Source organism: Cydia splendana, chromosome 11, assembly GCF_910591565.1.
Source record: "Cydia splendana chromosome 11, ilCydSple1.2, whole genome shotgun sequence".
Classification (NCBI taxonomy): Eukaryota; Metazoa; Arthropoda; class Insecta; order Lepidoptera; family Tortricidae; genus Cydia; species Cydia splendana.
Genome location: NC_085970.1, coordinates 16,193,102 through 16,213,103, shown reverse-complemented (window position 1 = coordinate 16,213,103; position 20,002 = coordinate 16,193,102). Strand labels below are relative to the sequence as shown.

The window sequence follows — 20,002 nt, the reverse complement described above, 5'->3', positions numbered from 1 at the left end:
TAATAAACTTGTAATTTAATTCAATCGTTTTGCCTCCAAAAAAACTATATTTTTTTATACTTTTTGCTCAAACATATTAATTTTTAGCACAATTTCGTCCAATCTTGTTTGAAATGCTGTTTGACGTCTTGGCCTGCAATTATAGAATAGAAAATTTTCAAGACAAACCTGACAATTGTCGAATTACTAGGCTGCAGTGTAATCAGTTGAGATTGTGGATGAGAGTTAGTCAATGAATCATTATTTCAAACTCATACTCAATTTAGAAATTAACAAGGGCACTTTTAGGGCCGATAGAGAATACCTACAAACTAATTTGTATGGGTCGTTCTACAACGTCGTCGGCGTGCAGTTCTCTTACAAGTTACAGTCGGCTTGCAGTTCGTCTGTACGGACCCTTACACGTCAAGTTGTTTTACAGGCAATGAAAATAAATCACCAAAAATTATACAATATAAATTTCATATTCATTACTTAATTTATTTTTAACTTCTGTGTTTTTGCAAAAATTGTTATACATTTTTCAGATTCGTGATTTTTTTTCTATCGAGTGAAAGTCAACAAACCAGGTTTCGAATCGATGAAGTTACCTACTCGAGAAAGGCCTCAAGATTGCTAATTTTGGCAACCGTATTGTAACCTAAAAAAACCGCTACGGCTTTTCAAAAACCATGCTGGCTGAACCTACTGTACTGCACCTTAACTAGCATAGAATGTTAAAAACAATGTTTTTACTTATTGTATTTCGTTATGTCAATATAAAATACTAACTCTAAAGCGTGCTGTTGTTGTTTTATACATAAATGCAGAGTTGATACCATTATTTTTGACATTTGTATATATTATGTACCTACTCTGACATTTGTATATATTCCTTTTTAATTTGTGTGGGTTATGTATTTCTAATTTTATTGTGTACATATTGTATATTTTGACATTAAAGATATTGAATTGAATTGAATTGAGTTGAACGCATGCGTTAACGGAATGTATGCAATATAATAAAGCGCTTACCGCTGCGTTTATCGCGTAAAGCAATAAAGTGTCATTAAATTATCTAATATGAAATGTAATGGCGCTGGTGGCCTAGCGGTAAGAGCGTGCGGCTTTCAATCCGGAGGTCGCGGGTTCAAACCCCGACTCGTACCAACGAGTACTTCGGAACATATGTACGAAATATCCTTTGTTATTTACCTGTCGCTTTTCGGTGAAGGAAAACATCGCGGAAACCGGACTGATCCCAACAAGGTCTAGTTTCTTCTCTGGGTTGGAAAGTAGATGGCAGTCGCTTTCGTAAAAACTAGTGCCTATAGATGCCAATTCTCGGGATTAGTTGCCAAGTACCAAGTGGACCCCAGGCTCCCATGAGCCGTGGCAAATAGCCGAGATAACGCGAGGAAGATGATATAAATAAATAATGTTCATGGTACATATTTGGCTTACGGCATTTATTATGATAAAACATAGTAAACAAGTAGGAGAAATGAAAAATACTTTTTAATTGAGATTGAGCCTAACAAAAATATATATGTTAACGAACATCAAGTGTCCCAATTGTCATCTTGACATCTCTCTTCCCAGTCCGGATTCCACCAACTCCTGAAATGAGGATACGTGGACTCCATCATCACTATATTCTCATCATTGAGCGCCGAGCACAAGTTGCACACGTCCTCTTTTTGTTCTGGCTCGGAGTACTTGTAGTGGTTCCGCCATCGGAAGAACTCGTGGTACTTGCTCGGGTTGGCTATGATGTCCGCCATGACGTGGGCCAGGGATTCTGGCTCGTGGAGACGGGCGTCGATGTAGGAGCCAGGCGGGAGGAACCTGCGAAAAGGTGGCACTTTACAGTAGATGTCGCTGTTTATCTGTGACGTGCAAAAGTAAAGTGATTTAAAACTGGTTCACTCGTATCCTCGAAAACTGACATAAGCTAATTGCAAAGATCACTCGTGTGTCCTGCTTGATATGAGTTCTAAAAACGGTACCTAACAAAACTTCCCCATTCCGTCCCATTAAAATTTACTTAGCGCCACTTGCACCATCCCACTAACCCGGGGTTTACCGGTTAAACCGTTAAATTGTACTGGTAACCATGGTAACTCCAGGTTTAACCGGTTAACCTCGGGTATGTGAATGGTGCAAGTGGCCCTTAGACTACTTAGAATGATTATTTTGTGAGGATTCCAATGAAGAGTATTGTATCTCAGTGGTTTTCTAAATAAAGATATTCAATTTATTGGTTGGACTCCCAATAAGTTGGCTTATTTCTTCTACAAGCTGCAAGGACTGTTTTTTTGGAATTAAAGTGATAATTGAAGCTGAGTTTGTAAATACCTGGTGTAATTGGATCCTCCTAGCACAATCGGCACTGCGTCATTATTCAACGCGGCCAGCAACTTCTCTGTCACGTAGTCCTCCGCGAAGGCATTCTCAAAGGAAAGATAGAAGTAATAATGAGAGGACACCGTAGCACAACACTTCTCTTGCTCCAACTCATTGCAAACTAACGTACCACATCTTCCGTATATGTCTACGGTCAACTCATAAGGTTGCAACGCCTTCTGAAGTGACTTCACATATTTCTCTCTCTTACTTCTAGTGATGCAGTGAGATACAAACCAAGCTGCCGCCTTTTTCTTACTTTTTAACTTCTCTTTGAACGTGTCGTCAATTTTTTTCATATCTTTAACCCAGTCCATGTCTATTCGAGGTCCAACATGTACGCCATTCATATCCCTTATATGAATATACGAGTATATTACGTCAGAATTCAGCTTGTAAGTGGATGTCCAGTTGAAAAAGTTGTCCCACCAAGGGTTGCAGATGGGTTGGTTCGCAGAAGACTCTGTGTTGAAGAAGATGTATTTCTGATGAGGCGATCGTTGCTGGGGCAGCTCTGACGCTTTTACGTATTTCAAGTTTCTTCCATTAAAAGCTATGGCGACGAATTTTGTGAGGTCTCCATTGAAATATCGTCTGTCAGCAGTCACATAACAATTTGTAAACTCACACTTGTTCCTAATAAATACGATTCGTCCTGTTCCATAATTGCTGAACGGATAAGAGTTTTTTGGTGTCCAAAGCAATATATACTTTAGGCCATTACGGTCAAATTTACGAGCAGTATTTTCAATTCTAGGGGTATATTGGTTTGGAAAAGATTGATCCAGAACGCGATTGTTCAAAGCTTTTTGGATTATTAATTGTTCATCGAGTTCAGAGTTGAATTGTTGAGACCAGTTCATGTATATTATGAATACAAAGAAAGTATAACATAGCAATACAAAAAATATCTGTGAAAAAGCAACTTGCGGTGAACTTAATAGAGTATATTTCGTCATTATGCTTTGTAATAGGGAATTTGCGTCTGTTAAACAGAAGATTTCATGCAATCGGTTTGCCTCCAATAAAACCTGTGTTTTTTTTTATTTGACTTTTTGTGGACAAACAATTTTTTTACACATTTATGTCCAATCTTGTTTGAGGGCCACAGAATAACACTCTGTTCGACGTCTTGGCCTGCAATGATAGAATAGAAAATTTTCAAGAGAAACCCAACAATGGTTCATTTACTAGAGCTGTCACGCAACCAGTTTAGAACGGATGAGAAAATTGATTGAATATGCGTAAGTCATTTGAATATTGTTAGTTAAATAATCATTATTTAAAGGTACTTATTAAGTTTGAGAAACACGAATCAACCATTGTACATAAATAGCTAAACCAAACTCTTACTTATAGGCAAGGGCACTCGTACACGTCTAGTTGTTTCACAATATGAAAATAAATAGCGACATCTTTGAAGTAATTTGAACAACAAACTAAACATAGTCCATATCGGCTCGAACAAAATAGGTATTTAAATATAAGAAGTGCTTAGGTTAAGTTAGGTTAGCATTTTCAAAATGGCTTTTTACCAACAATATTGGCATGCGCAATTTTCAAATACAACAAATGACTGTCAAAATGATAAATTGCATCTCCAACTTTCACAAAAACCGCTACAATTTCATTCGATACCGTGACGAGCGCTCGCTTTCGCGTTATGTCTATTTTTGTATGGGATTTTGAACAACGCGCCAAGCGGGACGCTTTGGAAGCTCAAAATCTTATACAAAATGACACTTAACGCAAACGCGTACGTCACGTCACGTCAGTACGTCACGGTAACGAATGTAAGTTATACTATTAAAGTATTTTTTTTTATTCGGTAGACTAAAATGACATTTCATACTAATGAAATGTTATTTTATGTTCATATACTAGGAAATGTCATTTTAGTCTACCGAATAAAAAAATAGACTTTAGGGGCACTGTGTGTCAAGTGGTGTCAAGTCACTAGTGACACTACCGTTTGGCATTCAGCATTGTTGAATCAGCATTCTTGGTCTTACTCTATTGCTAGAGTAAGACCAAGAAAAGTCTGCAGCGATTTTGATAGCCCACGCAGTGCGAGTGTTATTTATACGTCATTAATTTCATAGAAGTTTGACATTTAAAATAACACTTGCATTGCGTGGGCTATGAAAATCTCTGCAGACTTTTTTTAGTCTAACTTTAAGCGTGATTAAAATGCATCGATACGATTCGCACTGGGCCGTTTCATTCATATCTTGTATGTATGTTTATATACTTAGGTGGTATATGTAGATAACATTGTAATTTTCTTTAATCCATGGCTATAACACAGTGTAAAAAGTAACAGTGGTCCGACGGCCTTTGACGTGTACCGAGCTACTAACAATGGCGTTGACATCGATGTATACAGCTCGGGTGCAAACCCTCTAATTTCTGCAGAGAGTTTTGTTCAAGCAAATGGTTAGTTAATTACTGCTTTGTTTATATGTTGGAGAACATGAAAAAGTAATGGACACGTGTTTTGTTATTTTGGCTCAAACTCATATTTTACAAAATTATTATTATAATATAACACTTTAAACTCTCGCGTTTTGTACACATATTTAATTACACAAACGGGTCTACCGCGATATAATTATGAAATTATATCGCGGTTAGGGAATGCAAATCGGTTATTTTTTGTATGGAAATAACCGCGGTTTCGGTTAATAACCGATAATTTCCATACAAAAAATAACCGAAAATAACCGATTTGCATTCCCTAATCGCGGTAGACCCGTTTGTGTAATTAAATATGTTATTATTATAATGTTCATCACTTACTGATAAATACTTACTGATACTGTGTGGTAACTACTAACTACCTAACTAACCAGTGGGAATAACCCGGTGCAAGGTATACAGATGTATTGCATAATTATACTTGGTCAAGCAGATCTTGTCAGTAGAAAAAGGCGGCAAATTTGAAAAATGTAGGCGCGAAGGGATATCGTCCCATAGAAAATTTGAATTTCGCGCCTTTTTTTACTGACAAGATTTGCTTGACCGTCTATATTTACAATATTTACCTTCGTATTTTCACGGAAACGTAAGAACGTGTGTTGCTATTTCAGTCGGTGTCGGTATAAAAAATACCGAGTTTGATTGAAGTAGCATGACAGAAACGTTCGTGTAATATATGTGCAGGGTGCATAAAGGAAAGTCACACGTCCGTTTAGTAGGCGATTTATTATGAGACTGGCGGTAGGTCCATAACTCATTACGTATATACATATCATTACTCTCTTCTTAAACTTAAACATAAATAGTCTTAAAAAAAAAGAAAAACTTCAAATCCCAGTCGGCTAGCAAAACTCTTATCGTTAAATATCACTGTTATACATTTTAACAATTAGCTATTTCTTACTCTCTTCTTAATGCTACATATAAAAAAAAATGTATCCATACCTACACATCACAAAGCTAAACTGGAGTGCAATGCAAAATGTAAATAGTTACCCATCTTACTTAATGACCCGGTAACTAAACAAGATCATCGTAAATCGGAACATCGCAGATCAGCTGATGATCTGTAGGTATAGGAACGTACATAGGTAAGTATAACATGTAATTTAAAATTGTTGAGGGTTACTGACCTTACTGTAGATCAAAAATAGATAGGTAGTAATGTACTTACATTAAGGTATGTTTATTAATATTTAAGTTTTGTATTGATTCTAAACAGTAGGTAGTACTTATAACTAAAACTAATTAAATATAGGTCAGTATTCGTCTACTCACATGGAACAAAAGAAAAAGTTTTAACAAATAAACCTTTATTTTATGATCTATAATCAACAACGTAGCAACAGGCTAACCTAAATAACTAATTATTCACTACTGTTTATACAGGTAAGTTTATTATTGTCAACACAATTACTTAACTTTTGTGAACCCTAGTCCAACGAGGTAAGGTATATCAATGGTAAGTTAAGTTAAATTTATTTATTATCTGTTATGGCACAATGATTACGTTACACCAAAAAAAATAAAAACTAACATTACCTAACTAAAATTTGTATTTCGGGGGATTTAAAATCCGGCACTCCCTAACATGGCGGGGTTGAGGCGGTTCCTGAGGCGGCAAGGGCGACGTTTGGAGGTCACTGCTGGGGCCAGCGGTAGGTGATGGCGGTGTACTGTGTCGCGCGCTTCCGGGTGTAATGACCTCGCGCGCCGGGGTGTCTGGCGGTGTCCCTGGAGTGGGTGCAGCCTCTCTAGCCGTGCTCCCTTGTTCCGATGGTCTGCCCTGTGGTAAGAGTAAAGCTGATGGATCTGGTGGACATACTAAAACACCTGAACGCCGCTTTAGCTGATCGACGTGCCTATGGGACCCCCTGCCTAAGCTATCTAACACTGTATAGTCGGTTGTTCCCTCTCTCCGTAATATCTGCCCCGGTGTCCATTTGGTGTTGCCCTGGTTTTGGCGTGCCCAAACGAGTTCACCCGGTTGAAATACACGTTTTATACCTGCAGTATTAGACATCTGTTTCTTTTGGGACTCGCGCGCCTTTTTCTCACAATCCGGTCTAATCGCGTCCAATTTGGTACGTATTTGCCTACCTAACATTAATGCCGCCGGACTCTCACCCGTTGTGCAGTGTTCGGTGTTACGATAATGTAATAAAAATGTATTGATTGCAATATTTATATTTTGCTTTTGCCTAACAGCTTTTTTAATAACCTTTTTGATCGTGCGCACGGCATTTTCCGCTGCTCCGTTCGATGCCGGGTGATATGGGGCGGAAAACAAATGTTCTATACCATTAGTAGTCAAATATGCCGCAAATTCCCTACTAGTAAATGGCGGTCCATTATCGGATACCAATTGTCTTGGCAGACCCCAACGAGCGAAAGCTTCACTGAGTTTTTCAATTGTATTAACCGCGGAGGTGCTACATCGTGGGAAGACCTCCAACCATTTCGATCGTGCATCCACCAAAATGAGATAAGTTTCCCCACCTATAGGGCCTAAAAAATCCGTGTGCACCCTGGACCACGCTCTCGCTGGGAACGGCCACGCGGCGGGCCCGTGCCGGGGCGGAGCGTCGGCCTCGGCCGCGCACACCGTGCACGCGCGACACATGGCCTCCACGGCCTCATCGACGCCCGGCCACCATACGTAACTCCTTGTAAATGCTTTAGTTTTCACAATCCCCATATGACTTTCATGCAATAGATCCAACACTTTTTTCTGACAGCTCTGTGGTATCACAACGCGATGGCCCCACATAACACATCCTAATTCCTCATAAAGTTCACCTTTCCTGTTATGATAAGGGCGTAAATTATCTATTTCTATCTCAGATGGCCAACTTGATCGTAAATAACTTAAAACCCGACCTAAAATTGGATCTCGTCGCGTTTGTGTTTTGATTTCGTGATAGTCTAACAACATTTCATTTTGTACCAAATGCAAATAAGTTTGCTCTGGAGGTGGGCCATCCATAGACGTCGCATTTTTAACTGGCACCGGCAAGCGCGATAACCCATCGGCGCCATTCGCGTCTGTGCGCACGTATTCTATGTCGTAGGTATATGCCGACAGCTTGATCGCCCACCTTTGCAATCTACTCGCTACCATTGCTGTGGGATCCCTTGTTTTGGACCGAATATACTAACAAGGGGTTTATGATCAGTCCTTAACACGAAACGCCTACCATACAGAAATTGATGCAACTTTTCAAAACTAAACACAATCGCTAAAGCTTCCTTGTCAATTTGCGAATAATTACGCTCCGCGTCGTTAAGCGAGCGCGAGACATAGGCGACCGGCCGCTCCGCCCCCGCGCCCGGCCGCGCGCCGGCGCCGGCGCCGGCACAGGGTTGGGTCAACACGCCGGAAATGCCGCGCGAACTCGCATCTGTCGTAAGAATCAAGGGTTTGTTTTGATCGTAATGCATCAACACTTCTGCGCTAACTAATACCTGCTTAATTGTTTTAAATGCCTTTTCACATTGTTTACCCCATTTCCACGCTACGCCCTTCCTAAGCAAGTCATATAAAGGCGACAATATGGTGCTTAAGTTTGCCACGAACCTAGCATAGAAATTGACGACGCCTAAAAATGATTTTAACTCTGTTATGTTTTGTGGTCGTGGAATTTTAACAATAGCCTCAATTTTTGCCGGGTCGGCTTTAATGCCGTCTTTAGAAATAATAAAACCTAAGTACTTCACTTCTTCAGTAAAAAAGAAACATTTACTTTTTTTTAGTTTCATGCCATGACTATGCAATTTCTGTAAGACTTTGTCCAATGTCACTAGATGGGATGCCACGTCTGGTGTGCCAATTAAAATGTCGTCTAAAAATACTTCTACGTGTGGAATATCCTTTAGTAAACTAGCCATGATTCTCTGAAAAATACCCGGACTAGAAGATAGGCCGTAGACTAACCTATTGTACTTAAACAATCCCCTATGCGTGTTAATAACCGTATATTGCTTTGAATCGTCTAGTTCTACCTGATTATACGCTTGAGTTAAATCAATTTTCGAGAAAACGCGAGCCCCGTTCAGCCTTACTAATAAATCATCAATTTTTGGAAGCGGGTACCTATCGATCAGCAAATTCGGGTTAAGGGTTATTTTGTAATCGGCACAAATCCTTAATCCGCCATCAGCTTTACGTACCGGCACTAGGGGCGTGGCCCACTCGGAAGTGTCGACGGGCTCGATGACTCCGCTGCGCAGCATCTCGTCCAGCTCGTGGTCCACCCGGTCGCGCAGCGCGTACGGCAGCGGCCGCGCGCGACAGTACACCGGTGCCGCGCCCTCCTTCACGCGAAGAGTCGCCTTGCCGCCCGTAAACCGCCCCAACCCGCCGCTGAATAGCTCCTTATACCTGTCGAGTAATTTACACAGTTCATCATTACTCACAGTTTGACAGTTAAATACTGGGATCTGAATCCCTAGCTCCGTTAGCCATTGCCGGCCTAACAAAGATGTTGTGGCCCCTTCTACAACAAACAGTTCTAAAGTTTTTAATTTCCCTTCGTAAACAACATCTGGTCTTATAACTCCTAACGGTTTAAATTTACTCCCATCAAGAAACTTAAATGACAAATTGAATGGCCTAATCGGCCTATGCCTAAAATATTTATAATAGTTTTCTTTACTAATGCAGGATATTGGGGAGCCCGTGTCTATTTCCATGTCTAACATTATGTTGTCTACGTGCATAGACATGCTTACCGCTCTGTAGTCGCTCAAACAGAGATGATGCAAATTTTCTTCAAATTCAGTGTCCGACGAATTGTCCTCGTCGGCCCCTGGAGTCTCATATTGTGCCGCCTGGACGTGGTGAAAAGCGCGCCGAGGCCCGCGACCACCCGCGCCCGCGCCGCGTCTGCCGGCGCCCGAGCTGCGCCCCCTGGCAGCACCCTGGCCGCCAGCTGCGCCCGAAGACGGGCACACTCGCCTTAGATGCCCCACGCACCCACACTTGCTGCACGTGAAATTTCTATAGCGGCAATCCGCTTCACGGTGGCCTTCCCGTCCACAAACTGCACATTTGAAACCATTGTTCGACCTATTGCTGATGCTGGCACCGTTATTCTGTCGGTTATTTGGATTATTGCCTTTATTTCCGCCACGTGGTCCCGGTGTGATCGAATTTACGGACGCCATGTTTGATCTGGCAACGTTGCTCTCGCTCGCACCCGGGCGTTCTACAGTCGCTGCGTCCCTCTCCGCCGCTTCTAACGATAGCGCAAGGCTTACCGCTTTTGAATAGGTTAAACTCTTCTCGGCAAAAAGACGTTGTTTGATCGTGTCGTTTTTTAATCCACACGTAAACTGATCACGGAGATTGTCCTCTAATGACGTATCAAACTCACAATGTTTCGACAATTTCTTGAGCTCCGTGAGGTATTGTGCCACGGATTCCTCCTCGCCCTGACGCCGCAGCCGGAAACGGTACCTCTCGGCCATAAACGAAGGCTTGGGTTCCACATGATCTTGCATAATCTTAACGACATCAGAGTATTTCAAGTCCCCGGGCTTCTTAGGGCTAGTTAAATTTCTCAACAACTCGTACGCGTCCGCGCCCATGACAGCTATTAACGTTGGTAATTGCACCTCAGCTTTAATGTCGTTTGCTTTAAAATACATCTCCAAACGCTCGATGTACTGAGTCCAGTTGCCAGAAGCTACTTCGAAAGCCTTGATCTTCCCAACCGACATTTTTGTACCACGCCAATGCACCACAACAAAATAACCGCTTTCAAGCCAATTCAATTTTTTACACAACACTATCACAGCAAAAAAAAATGTTTATATTATATTTGCACGCATCTATAATCAAAAATAATTTAATCGTCGATCGCCAATGTAATATATGTGCAGGGTGCATAAAGGAAAGTCACACGTCCGTTTAGTAGGCGATTTATTATGAGACTGGCGGTAGGTCCATAACTCATTACGTATATACATATCAGTTTCCGAAAAAATACGAAGGAATAAGTTTTTGTCAAAAATTTCATTATTGGTACAAGCTTTTATCGCTGACTGTACTTTTCTTACGACAGACAACTAATACTCATCGAGACAATTCTAAAAACCCCTAACACAATTAGGTTGCGTTGTTTCATCACAGAGTTCCTATGGCCACCTCCTGTCCCCATCATCAGATCAGTTCGACAGTACCATATTATTGTATTGTCATCAGAACTACATACAGCTGCCAATTTTCATGACGCTACGATCCTTGGAAGATTGTTAAATTAGTTACCTTAGATTCCATTACAGTTAGTTACATACAGGTCGAGAGTTCCTATGGCCACCTCCTGTCTCCATCATCAGATCAGTTCGACAGTACCATATTATTGTATTGTCATCAGAACTACATACAGCTGCCAATTTTCATGACGCTACGATCCTTGGAAGATTGTTAAATTAGTTACCTTAGATTCCATTACAGTTAGTTACATACAGGTCGAGAGTTCCTATGGCCACCTCCTGTCTCCATCATCAGATCAGTTCGACAGTACCATATTATTGTATTGTCATCAGAACTACATACAGCTGCCAATTCTCATGACGCTATGATCCTTGGAAGATGGTTAAATAAGTTACCTTAGATAGTTAGTTACATACAGGTCGACCTAATAAAAGCTTGGTATTAAAAAACAATTATGCACCACATCTGTACGAGTATGATATATATTGGCATAGGTAGGCATCTACTGGCGAGTGCGGATAAAAGTACAGTTGGAAAAGTACAACAAAAGCCACTCCGTCCAAGACGTTAACGAAAAAAGTTAGCCAAGTTAATTAGAAAAGTTCAGTACGTGCACCCACACAGACGTAGCCGTGCGTGCACCGAATACCTCATATTATTTTATACGGTGTCTACCTGATAGAGTTAGACCGAGAAAAGTCTGCAGCGATTTTGATAGCACACGCAGTGCAAGTATTATTTTAAACGTCAAACTTCTATGAAATTATGACGTATAAATAACACATGCACTGCGTATGCTATCAAAATCGCTGCAGACTTTTCTCGATCTCACTCTAGCAATGAAACTTGCTTGTGACAAAGTTTTTATAAATAAGCCTGTAATTGTGACATTAAAAAACCGACGACTGCATTTTTAAAAAGCTTTTTATTAACTTGCAATGTACCTACAGTCGAAAGTTTTTATTTATGACCCAATGTTGTACCTAGTCACAGTGAAAATAGTATAAGGTCTCTAGCGACTTTCATATTAATACTTTCAACCGTACGTATATTAATAGTATGTTGTGCGGATCAAATCTTGCAACTTAAATTTGACCCACTTGACATTTTGACCCGTTTTTCTGTCAAAGTCGGTGTAGAGTTAGTTTATAGTATTTTTCAAACTCAATGGCTAGGATGACAGCTGTCATTTCAATAGAAGGATGGAGATGACACCTGTCATCCTACCCATCGAGTTTGAGAAATACTATAGACGGACTCTATCTCTGTCAACAACTTTCATATCTGTGTTTAGGCCGCCATTTTGTAATTGGATGAGGCCGCGGGCGGTAGCAAATCTACTTACAATCTCTTTGTATTGACTATCGCGGGACACGGAGCCATGAAGCGGGGAAAACGGTAGACAACATCTCTTAACGATGTGCCGTTCTCGAAATTTTCTTGAGAACACAGAAATCTATCGGAAACGTTCTCGGAAATGTTCTCAGAGAGTTTTACCCTTTCGTCGCAAAAGCGATGAATTCTTTTGTTTAATCGCTTATTCAATAAGACAAATAATAATTCTTTTGTTTAATCGCTTAGTCAATAAGACAAGGAGATAAGACAAACAAGATAAGGAGAAGGAGATAAGGAGTTAAGAGTGGGAGCTTAAAGGCAAATACTTGGCACCATTCATAGCAATATAAAAAATAATACTAATTGATAAAAAATACAGGAGTAACAACACACAAAATTGCCCAAAAAACACAAAATTGCCCAAAAAAGTTATATGAGGAAAAAGGTATAAACTTAACAAAAGTAAATATGTCATTCCATTAAAAAAAAAAGATTGATCATAATTTACTTATGCTTATAGGACAACGTTCTCGAGAAAGTTTCCGGAAATTTCTCCGGAAAGGAATTCTCAGAAACGAGAACGTTCTCATCGGCACATCACTAACAACAGTAAAAAAACGTGTATAATACAAACGGCCTGATTCTAATTTTAATATGTATACCGTAAACTCAGAACTCGGGTAACTATAGTCCTATAGGCGCCAATTGCACCATCCCACTAACCGGGGGTTAACTGGTTAACCCAGTGTCAAATTGTACTGGTACCCATAGTAACCCCAGGTTTAACCGATTAACCCTGGGTTAGTGAATGGTCCAGTTACTAACGTTGATTATTAACGAGCCTTTTTTATTTGTAGTCATTACATTTATTTTGGAGCTTAGATATAGGTAGTAATGCTTTTTCTATACCTACTTACATATTAGGATACTCTACATCATTTGAAAAATACTTATAGGCCATCGCCCACGCTGTTAACTGTACATCGATAGAACTTATGCCTTTTGTAATAAGGTCCACCGATGTACAGTTAGGAGTGTTGCTGTTTGTACAGTCACCTGCAATAATATGTTACTCTTCGAAGGCCGCAAAAATATGTGACACGTTATGGCTCTACAAATAAGATCGTGTCAGATATTTTTGCGCCTTCATTGTGTAACATATTATTGCAGGTGACTGTACATCATCATCATCATCATCTCAGCCATAAGACGTCCACTGCTGAACATAGGCCTCCCCCTTTGGGGGGGTGAATGCCATAATCGCCACGCTTGGCAGACGGGTTGGCGATCGCAGTCGAGTACACCGAATTTGAGGGACGCTGCTGCCCGTCCACCGGTGGCCTTGGACGTAGTTTAAGGAGGGTATGTCCTTCCCCTGTCCCCTGTACATACTCGTATTTTACTGTTTCTAGAATTGGGACCATAGTTGTGTACTAAAGTTACCTGAGTCTACGATACCTACGTCAAAAATTGGATATAGGTCCGAGGGTGGTTTGAGAAGTAACTTGGTTCGATAGAAATTTTTAATTTTTTTTTTTTCAAAATTCAAGATATGGTTTTAGTTGGCAGAAGAATAAAAGTACGCGAATTAGATGAAGCTATAAGCATCTACTACACGGTGGGCCATCATATTGGCCCATTAAGTTGGGCCAGCATGTAGAGAGGATAGTGGTGTCCGATGGCTTATGGCGCGGGGGGAGGGCGATCGGATGACCGCGGTGTCGGTTTTTCGTCCGCACATCAAAGGTAGTGGGCCAGCGATGGCGCGTATATGCATCTACACGTGGCCCATTCCATAGTGCGTGTTCGCAACCATCGCATGGCCAATAGCTGGATGCATCTACACGTGGCCCATTCCATAGTGCGTGTTCGCAACCATCGCATGGCCAATAGCTGGTCCAGCGCTGGGCCATCGTGTAGAGGAGCCATCAACTGTGTGAGTTCTTCACATTTTTCATAAACCTTGGTGTCATAAAGTACACATCAACATTCCTCAACACATTTGTTTTCAGATCGAACCAAGTAACTTATCAAACCGCCCTAGTACCTACGATATGGATCGGATCTTACCTGAAAATAAGAGAAACAACATTTAGGACAGAATTTTCCACGAACTCTATAACGTTTTAAAGAAAATATTATGTATAAAATTACATGACTATTAACGAAAACATGTTGTCAAATCAACTGTCATGTCATTGATATGTCATATGCTCATATGTTAACTTATTCTTCTTGTATTCGTGTCGAGACTTTGTCTAGGTTCCTTTTTCGTACGATGGATGCCCATATGCTAGTTCTAGAGTAACGAACGGACAATAGGGAATATTATGCAAAACTCTGCGTAGAGGGCGTCAGTAGCACAATCATAGGGTCTACCGCGAAACACGAAAATCGAAAGTTCGTAGTTCCTAGTGTAAAACTCACTCTTGCCTATTATTCGATCGATAGCGTGGCAGATAACGAAATTTCGATTTTCGCGTTTCGTGGTAGGCCACCTGTAAAAAACCGTCTTGGTGCATCAATGTAAATCATAAATAAATAAATCATAAATCATTTATTTTTCGTGATAAACTTAGTGTACATACAAAAGTAAAATTAAATGCTTAATACAAACATAATTACAAATTGTTTACCACGAAATGGGCTCGCCTCAGCATAATGCTGACCCGAGAGTCGGCGGTCTTCCGGCGAGTCCATTTTGGTGGGCCACGAACGCAGCTGTACGGCACGGCCTCGTAGAACTGAACGCAACCACTTGCGGCGGCTGCCAGCGCCATCTGGCCTACGGGTGTGACAAATGACAGATAACCTAAAAGGCAATGCCGTACAGACAGGGTGCTAACAATAACAATTGAGAATACTAGAACATTTCAAGCATAAAACACATGGAATAACTGTGAAAACATTACAAATATTAAGATACAAACAAACAACATAAATAAATAAGACTACATACGTGATTAACGTTTAAAAAGTTGTGATGTGTTAATATGTTAATGTCATAGTGAAAACTTGCCAAAAAACTGTTTAAGGCCTAGTATGTACAAGTTACTCTATGGTTTACTAAGTGCACTAGTGCTGCACTCTGGCGCCAGAACATTGCAGTAATACTCCCTATTTTGTTGCGCAGGTCCAAAATGAGTAATTCATACAAGCAGTAAGGCAGGCAGCAAGGGCATACCGCCTCCGATCCATCGTGAGTAGAAACGGATAAGTTTCGCAGCTCGGTGTGATCGCTTGTGCTCAGGGGCCCCGTAATGACATCAGCGAGCGATAGGCACTCTCCGGCCGCGCCGGGGGATTTTTATCACAAATGCGCGAGATATACACTTATCACACTGATGCGGATCCGTTCGCCGCTCCGGTGTGTGAGCGAGACAGCGATATGCACGTGTATAGCGGTGTCCCACTCGCACACCAGGGCGGCGTGCGGATAAGCAACCAATGTGAAGACCGCTTTACGCACAACCCGCGGGCGGGGAAGGAACTTGCAAGCGGTGTAGTAAAAACTAAAAACCAATTTTACTGCGATATTCCTCCTACTTAGAGTTACCATCAATAGTAACAGATAAAACTGCGCTGAAAACTTTTGCAAAATATATATATATCAATGTGTGAAATATTAACTCACATTTATAGACGGGTCTAACGCATAAACGGCTATTCGCGTTAGACCCGTCTATAAAATAAATGTGAGTTAATATGTGTTCAATACGCGAAAGTTTCAAATATTATAATGTGTGAAATAATCAGTGTTGCAAATACTTTGGAAGGTTAACTGTAAAGATACGTATTTATTTGTAGGTAAAAAAAAATTAAGGGTGGCAGATAGAGTTAGACCAAGAAAAGTCTGCAGCGATTTTGACAGCACACGCAGTGCAAGTGTTATTTATACGTCATAATTTCATAGAAGCTTGGCGTTTAAAATAACACTTGCACTGCCTGGGCTATCAAAATCGCTGCAGACTTATCTTGGTCTAACTCTATTTAGAGTTACCATGAATAGTAGCGGATAAGACTGCGCATCAAAACTTGGATATGATTGTGAAATAATTTTGCAAAAAAACAAAAAATACTACTAAGATACTTTTGAAGATAAACTGTAAAGATATATATTTATTTGTAGGTAAAACAATTAGAGGGGGCCAGATAGTTATCGTGCATTCTTCCACCCTCTAGGGCAGCGGTCGGCAACCTTTTAGCAGCCAAGGGCCACATAGTAGTTAACGGAGGTGACGCGGGCCGTACTTTGTTAATATTTATGACTTTATGAGACATTGTCGTTTGTCACTATTACATACAAAATAGCCAAGGCGCCTCTCGGGCCGCAAGTGACAGGTTCGCGAGCCGCATGCGGCCCGCGGGCCGCAGGTTGGCGACCGCTGCTCTAGGGGAAGGTGGGAACTGGGGAAACTTCGTGCGCTTTTTGCTCTGAGCCTAGTAAAATGAAAACTAACAGCTATTTTATGAAACTATAATGCTACTCCATCATCGATTTATCTGTTTATAATTTTCAGGCCGCGTATTTTTGATTTGATAAAAAGCACCTTGAGGGCTAGCCGGAGAGGTGGGCTAGCTTAGCCACCAAGTGGATGCCGGTAGAGGGACGTGGACGCGGTAGGCCTAAACGGAGATGGCGGGATGACCTGGACAGTTTCCTGAACAACTATAGCCGGAGGAAACACCAAATCGGGAGTCATGGAAATTAAGGGAAGAGGCCTTTGCTGCTGGGACACTCAAATATGCTAGGAAAAAATAAGCAACATGGCCAAGTTATAATGATTTTCCCAAAAAGTAGGAATTGTACGAATCCACCTCACACATGGGGTGGCCTCGTACGCCATTCGTTTAGTCCTAAGATTAATTATTTTCTCAGCTATTTCACCTGTTCTGTCAAAACCACATCGAAATCGGTCCATCCGGTTGAGAGCTACGATGCCACAGACAGACAGACAGACAGAAAGGCAGACAGACAGACAGACTTGGCGTCAAACTTATAACATCCTACTGTTTGCGTCGGGGGTTAAAAACACTATTGAATAGCTTTTAACTCTAGTCTTCAAATCCAAAGGGAGTTCATTAAGGTATCTCCAGAACAACAATCAATGCTCACCTCATTAACGTCCAAATGGAACGCCAGTGGTTGGCGGTCGAGTGAATTAGTACTGGAGAGAGTGGCTTACGGCGCGACAAGTGTCCAGTAATGGATACCTATTAACCGCAGGCCATACCTCATGGTTAGGGTTGGCACTTCGTTTGCTTTGAATTATACTTTCTTTCTCCTCCAGTGACCGACTGTGTCTTATTTTGTAAATACTTACAAAGAGGTTTTCAGGGTTCATCATGTGGAGCTATTTGAGGTCCATTATAAGTTTTTTACTAAACTTAGACTTGGCGACTCTACAACTCAGTGAGGTGATTATAACACACGAAAATCCACAGAACCGACTCATATATTCAGTACTAGTTAACATACTACAGTGCGGCTAACCTATGTAAGTGCCAACACAAACGTCAAATTTCCTTTAAAACACTCCCTGCAAATTTCTATGAAAACATAGGTAAGGTTAAGGTTATTAATATTTAGCAGCACTGCCACACTTTGTCACTGTCAAGTCTGTGCAGAGTTGAGACAGATTCTAACATACTAAGCGCCACTTGCACCATCCCACTAACCCGGGGTTAACCGGTTAAACCGTTATCCCAATGTCAAATTGTACTGGTAACCATGGTAACTCCTATTTTAACTTTTTAACTGGTTAACCCCGGGTTAGTGAATGGTGCAGCGGCACGGCTAGTAAAAACTTATTAAAAGTGTTAAAACAGTGCGTAGCAGCCCTACAAAGCGAGCCCTCCATCCATTACTCGGTTTCCTCAGCGCGGCAGCACGCAACCACTCGCGGCGAGATCAAAGCCACCTGTCCTCAAACAAAACGACCAAATTACATACATTTAGTGTGACAGTTACGATCTTTTGCGAATCGGCCGTCTGCCGGAATCAGAAGACGAACTGAAAAAGTGAGGATTTTTATAAGGATTCTTATTTATGTAACTTGCGGTTTCACATCTGGCTTGTTTCAGGTTAGCTGCGGAACTTACGAATTGTTAAATATGTATAATATTATGGTAAGTTGGACTGAGAAAAATCAACTTAAGTATGGTACCGTCCGTCGCCCCATATGTGAACCAGAGGGCCTACCGCGAACCACGTTCGACGTGTTGCCTACCTGTCACACTTAAGTACGAATTCGCACTTGTACGACAGAGAGGCAGGTTTGGTCTCCTGGCCCCAGTTGCCTGTTTTGGTCGCCGAGAGGCCAAGTCGCCGGGGACTAGTCGACAGTGTATTACGGCTCTAAGAGTGAGTTATAATATATCATAAGTAAATATCATATCTAAAGTAAACGTGATTGCTAAAAAACCTATGACCCGCGTGCGCGCATAAAGACGAGGGGAGTCACAGTTTTGTCTTGGCGACGTTAAGTCCGTTGTATAGGTCCACGATTAAAAGAACAAGGATCGTATCGCTTCGTTATCCTGTAATCCAACCGAACAATGGAACGCTCTCAGGGAGACGCCGTTTTCACTGGAGTAATCTGACATTTTACCGCGAGCGCTTCTGACGGCCGAAGCCTCACGCATGGTCCAAGTCAAATACTTACGCGGTTACTCCGGTATGCGAGCAAGGCAACGTTATGCACGTAGGTATATAGCGTTAACCCGCTTCGGAGCGGCGTGCAGTACCCCTAGTGTAAATTTCATTCTCATTTGCGTTGTGTCATTTTGTATTGGGATTTTAAGTTTCCGAAACGGCCCCCTTGACGCGCTGTCCAAAATCCCATACAAAGTGAGGCTTAACGCAACGCAAATGCGTACTCACGTCACACTATCGAATGTTTACACTAGGGATTCAGAGGGCCTACCGCAAACCACGTTCGACGTGTTGTCTCTCTGTCGCCCTTGTAAATTCATACGTAAGTGTGACAGGGAGACAACACATTGAACATAGTTTGCGGTAGGCCCTCTGATCCGCATCCAATGTGAAGACCGTGCCCACGCCTCACACTGGGACGTTCACTGCATGCTAACAATACCTATCAGTTACAAGCAAATCCGATGAATGACTCGACGTTACTGTACTTTTATTCAGGCAGTCGTTTTTAATGGTAAGCAAGAAATGAAGGCCAAAAAAATAAATTAAAATCTTTTATATATATATTTTTCGCCGAGTTCTAGACAAATCTAGCTCTACACAAATCTATTTATCCCATTCACCAAACAGATATTAATAGACGACCCACAGCCTAAACCGTAGAAAATTGGACTACATATATAAGGTAAGGTGGGGTCAGACTATCACCAGGGTAAGACTATCACTTGTACGGAATCCTCATACTGTTTATCTTGCCGCGAACAAAATAAACTATGTTAGTCTTAACCCACCTTACCTTTAAATGTTTTAAAGCTCCAAGCAGAAAGGATTATTTAAAATTAAATTTCTTGGGGGTGAAGGGGGTTTAGAGTTTTTAAAATCGTTTACGCTGACGTGGTCGCGGTTGGAAGCTTGTAAAACAAAATATGTAC

At 41.2% G+C, this 20,002-nt stretch overlaps 2 protein-coding genes across 2 annotated transcripts; both read right to left on the bottom strand.

Annotated features, from left to right (window-relative positions):
* Positions 1–1,541: 1,541 nt before the first annotated feature.
* Positions 1,542–9,096, bottom strand: LOC134795158 (alpha-(1,3)-fucosyltransferase C-like). The gene is made up of 6 exons (XM_063766989.1): positions 9,034–9,096; positions 8,136–8,328; positions 7,363–7,539; positions 6,455–6,675; positions 2,338–3,296; positions 1,542–1,827 (listed from the first exon to the last, which is right to left on the bottom strand). Exons 1-6 carry the CDS (start codon positions 9,094–9,096, stop codon positions 1,542–1,544), a joined length of 1,899 nt encoding a protein of 632 aa, XP_063623059.1.
* Positions 9,097–9,160: 64 nt separating this feature from the next.
* On the bottom strand, positions 9,161–10,786 carry LOC134794827 (uncharacterized). Its single transcript, XM_063766626.1, has 2 exons — positions 9,595–10,786; positions 9,161–9,244 (listed from the first exon to the last, which is right to left on the bottom strand). The coding sequence occupies exons 1-2, from the start codon at positions 10,582–10,584 to the stop codon at positions 9,239–9,241; spliced, it is 996 nt and encodes a 331-aa protein (XP_063622696.1). The 5' UTR covers positions 10,585–10,786; the 3' UTR covers positions 9,161–9,238.
* Positions 10,787–20,002: the final 9,216 nt, after the last annotated feature.